General features: G+C 35.5%; 1 protein-coding gene across 1 annotated transcript; it reads right to left on the bottom strand.

Annotated features, from left to right (window-relative positions):
* Positions 1-1,111: 1,111 nt before the first annotated feature.
* On the bottom strand, positions 1,112-2,029 carry LOC110297085 (taste receptor type 2 member 13). The gene has a single exon (XM_021165868.1). It carries the CDS (start codon positions 2,027-2,029, stop codon positions 1,112-1,114), a length of 918 nt encoding a protein of 305 aa, XP_021021527.1.
* Between the last annotated feature and the right edge of the window lie 3,309 nt (positions 2,030-5,338).

Genomic DNA, 5,338 nt, shown 5'->3' with positions numbered 1-5,338 from the left:
TTTCTTGCCAACCACCAACTGTGTGTATATATGTAAGTACATATGTGAGCATGTATATATGTATGCAAATCTGCGTGTGAAATTTTTGGTGCTTGCTTGTTGAAATTTGCTTGTTAGGGCCTGCTTTGCTTTATCCAGTATGTGTGTGTGTGTGTGTGTGTGTGTGTGTGTGTGTACATGATTTTCTCTCTTTCCTTTTCACCAGCTACTAAAGAGTCTGGAGTTTTGCTCCTTTCAGAACTACCAGTGCTGAACCTGTAAATAATCTGCTGTGGCCTCTGTCAGCTACTAGCAGCACTGTCCCCAATAGCTGACTTCACACTTGTTGCTTTCCTATGTTTACCTAAGGTGTCAAGGTTAGCTTTTGACAAAATCTTATTTAAATAGTAAAATACATACCTACATTTAAAAGAATATCAATAAATGATTTTAAAGGTAAACATTTTGTTTTCTTGGTACTCTTAGCATTGGTTATATTTTACATACAAATTTTACATAGGTTATTTATGCCAGGTTTTTAGTTGAATCTAGGGATTTAAAATCATATCCTGAAGCTTGCAACAAAGCACTTTACTAAACCACCTCCTAGGACCTACATACAGTCTAGTTTCTAATAACCCCATGTGTTTAGCTTTTGAAATTTTGATTGCTATTAAGTTTATTTAAATTTTCTAATTTACTTCTAAAACAATATAAGAAAGCATAAGAGATTGTTTCAGTGTGTGAAAATCTTGCTTATGCTTTCAATTACATTGATTTCAGATAACTCACAATAGGATGAAAATTAAAATCTTTATTGAAGAGCTATCAACTGGGTCTCTCTATGTCCCTCAGCCTAGATCTAAATATGAATGTAGCATCCTACTTACTTTTCAGTTATCAGGAGTATGTTATCATGCCTGAACTATATTAATAAAATTGAATTGTCACAATTATATAGAAGATCACACTACTGTAGCTTTCTTCTAAAAATGTGAGTGATATATCAAATACAGAAGAGTCACAAAATTATATATATATTTAATGTTAATGCTTGCCTAGGGCTCTACCACTGAGTAGTGCCATATACCTAATAGCATGTGGTTTGACGGCCTTATGGAATAGTGAAATTCTAATGCTTTTGCCTATATTTAAGATATGTCATCACCCAAAGACTGGCTTGCCTTAAATTAGAATGTCCCAAAATTAAGATAAATGAGTGGCTTGAAGGGTAGAAAAGCCCAACAGTTATGCTAAACATAAGGCCTAGTCCTGTTTTATGGGCCATGGGAATCAATGATAGAAAAAAAGATATGAAGTAAGTGGCATAGAGTAAGAGGAAGGAGACCATAATTCTCAAGGCATTCACATGGGCTTTAGTGCTGGGATCTCGTTCCCCTCGAGAATTGAGATGCATTTTCTGTAGATGTTTCCACAAGGAGAAGATTAACAGGATGAAGGAGACCAGGGCCAGTGTGAATGGTGTTACAGAGAACACAATCATCTCCAATAAGACCAGATTTGAAAACCCTGCAAATTCATTCACTCTAGAACTCCAAGTTATATTTCTCTCATATTGATACATCCAGTCTTCTACATGTTTGTTTATTTGTAATATGTTGAAAATCAAGAAGATCAGATTTCCCAGAAGGATCATCAGAAGCACTTTCTTCTCTCTCCACTTCAAATAGAGAAAAACAGGTCTGGAGAAACTGGCTATTTTGAGCAAATAAAAGATGCTGAGAATAGTGGCAAGCCAGAGACTGAAGTGATTGGAAAATACCCAGGTAAACACGAAACCTCTTAATTCTGTTCCAGCCACAAACGAAAATGAATACTTCATATGTATTATCCATGTTAGTAACATTTCCCATATCAAAGCCATTCTTGAAATGGCCAAGAAAAGCAGGATCCAACCAATTGAAGAAAGAGTTCTTTTCCTGACCCAGTCAATGCAGTTTATCAGCACTATGAATCCATTGCTCATATTTCCAAATATAAACTCTGCAATCATAACCATAGTTAAGATGCCATACACATTGCTTCCCATGCCCAGACAAAGAAAATTCACTGCTTCTCATTTGCCAAGGTGAAATGTCCATGTAGTCTTAAAAACTAAACTAAGCTTTCATTCAAGTCCTTCTTTTGTAGTGACTGACCTAATGTCAATGAGCATATTAAAATTTTGCTAATGGCTCTGTACATTTTTGTGAAATCCTTCTTTCTGATATCTTTCAGGACTAAGGTTTTATATATATATATATATATATATATATATATATATATATATATATATATATATAGTTCAGTCTTCTAAAGACTGAACTGTATTGCAGAAAACCATGAAGTGCATCCAGCTGTCATTTGCTAACATGCAAATAAAGATATATTGTCTTTCACTGTTATATCAATTTGCATTGTCCCTGCTAAAGAAAATTTGATACTATCAGCTTATGTTCTAGAGCACAAAGATGACAACAATATGATTCATCCAAAATTTAGCTAAATGATATATTTTGGGTCTGTCAACATCATTGCTGACGAATTGTTTAGCAGAGGCTGCTCTGTGACACTCTGTGTATTCTCAGTTTTATATGTAGTTGTCCAAATTTTTCAACAGTTGAATTGGAAGAAGCTCATGTACAAAACTGAACATTTTGGTTCTGCTTTGTTACCTTTTAATACACAGGGATCCTTGGATGCCTGCGAATGACATGCGTTCACATTGTATATACTCCCCACAATATGTAGCTTTGTTCCTGAACATACTTGAAAAAGACAAATGTAAACATACTATCAATAGCTAGCAGAACAACTACTGTCTTCAAACGAGAATTATTTAACTAAGATTAGATCATGGAATTTGTAAGATGGCACAGGGAATAAGATCACTTGATGCTCTTGATAGGGATCAATTTTCAGTTGCTAGAATCCAAATAGAATCTCACTATCATCTGTAACACAAATACCAGAGCTGTCAATGTTCTCTCTTGGGCTTTATAGGCATTACCTGCACTACAAATATGTGGTGGGCAAAAATATATTTAATCATGCACTCATACACAAAAAGAGAAAAGAAATATAATTTTAATTAACATACTTGGCTCTGGCCTTTTTCTGTTCAACTGCCTTTACATTCTTTAACTTTCAAACATAAAGAACCAAGTCCTTTCAATGCCCTTAATATCTGATGTTATATGATCTCCCTTCTCTTTTTCTGTTCTCATTTCCCTTTGTTTCTCCCCATGCCTCTGCATCAACTACCATGACTTTCTTGCTCTTCTACAAATTTAATTCCAACATTAGCACATTTGTTCCTTGCTATTTCTATTTTTAGGATGAATTTTCGTCAAGGATCTTTTTTCACTTTTACTATACTTTATAAGTATAGTGTAAGTTTTATATGAATAGTATCTATAACCACTTTTTAAAAAGAAGGCTTGTTTTACACAAAATCTCAAATGTTCAATTTTGCCAATAAACACATGGGAATCAGATGTTGGGGTGAAAACCTGCTATCTCAGAGAGGAAGCTGACCTTCCTCCTTTGCCAAGATCCTGAAAGGATGGCTCTCTTTCTCTACACCATCTCAGAAAACCTTCAAGTCAGTATTCCCCCTTTCTAATTCTGGTAAGTCTTTCTATTTTTGCTCCTTAATTCCTTTTACTCTATGTTCTTTTTCCTATGTCCACTCTCCATCCTTTACTCCTTGCTCTACTTCTTGGACTACTGTTGACTTCATTTAATCCTTTTTACAATATTCAATGTAAAATCTCTTGGATTATAGGTGTGTGCTAGGGCTAAGCAACACTGAAACTAGAAACAAGTTTTTCAATGAACAACACAATCTCAAGATTCACAGTTTGGTCAAATATCTTTCCATAAAGTTTCATTTATGAAATTCTCAAAATATAAAACTAAACAAGTAATAATATTGGCCTCCCAGGAGGCCTTTAGACAGTGGTGTCTTCAGAGGGGTAAACAAGCTGCTGATATGCCACAGCCAGAAGGCACAGGCCAGAAGGGAGGTAAGTTCCAGCAGAGGGGATAGGTTCAGGATCTTCTGAATTCATCAGGGTTCTCTGATGCTGTGGTTATTTGTGGGAGTCCTTTACCTGATGCCCTGGGTGTAGCAGATCTACGGGGGGCTTTCAGACTATGGGGTCTTCAGAGAGCCAAACAAGCTGAAGATGTGCCCCAGTGAAAGGCACATTTATGGGCACTTGATCATTGATAAAGAAGCCAAAAATATACAATGGAAAAAAGAAAGCATCTTCAATAAATGGTGCTGGTTGAAGTGACATTCAGCATGTAGAAAATGAAAATAGATCCATATTTGTCACCTTGAACAAAAATCAAGATCAATTGGATCAAGGACCTCAACATAAAACCAGATACACCGAATATAATAGAAGAGAAATTGGGAGAAAGCTTTGAACTCATTGGCAGAGGGAAGGGATGGGACTTCCTAAACGGAACTCCAATGGGTCTGGCTCTAAGATCAAAAATTAATACATGGTACCTCATGAAACTGAAAAGATTCTATAAAGCAAAGGACATAGTCAATAGAACAAATAAGTAACCTACAGATTGGGAAAATATCTTCACTATCTTCACATCCAATAGAGGGTTACTATTCAAAATATATAAAAGTTCAAGTAGCTAACCTCCAGAACCCAAACAACTCAATTTTAAAAATGAGGTTTGAAATATATCCAAAATATATTAAAGCTCAAGTAGCTAACCTCCAGAACCCAAACAACTCAATTTAAAAATGAGGTTTACAGCTAACCCAAGAATTCACAACAGCAATCTAGAATGGCAGAGAAACGCTTAAAGAAATGTTCACAGTACTTAGTCATTAGGGAAATGTAAATAAAAATGACCCAAAGATTCCACCTAACACCAATAAGAATAGCTAAAATAAAAAAAAAAAAACTTAGGTTACAACATATTGGCAAGGATGTGGAGAAAGAGAACACTCCCCCATTTCTGGTGGGATTGCAAACTGGTACGACCACTCTGGAAATCAATCTGAAGCTACCTCAGAAAATTGGAAATAGATCTACCTGAAGACCCAGCTATACCACTTTTGGACATATATACCCTAAAGATACCTATCATATCACAGTAGCACATGTTCCACTATGTTCATAGCAGCCTTATCTGTGACAGCCAGAAGCTGGAAACAACCCAGATGTGCCAAAATGGATGGACTAATAGAGATTATGTGATTCATTTACACAATTGAGTACTATTCAGCTATTTAGAACAAAAATATCATAAGTTTTTCAGGCAAATGGATTGAACTAGAAAACATTGTCTTGAGTGAGGTAACTCAGTTCCAAAAGGACATGTC

Source organism: Mus caroli, unplaced genomic scaffold (genome assembly GCF_978045245.1).
Source record: "Mus caroli unplaced genomic scaffold, Mus_caroli_1 scaffold_7, whole genome shotgun sequence".
Taxonomy (NCBI): Eukaryota; Metazoa; Chordata; class Mammalia; order Rodentia; family Muridae; genus Mus; species Mus caroli.
The sequence above is the reverse complement of the archived record's forward strand: the minus strand, read 5'-3'. Positions and strand labels throughout refer to the sequence as shown.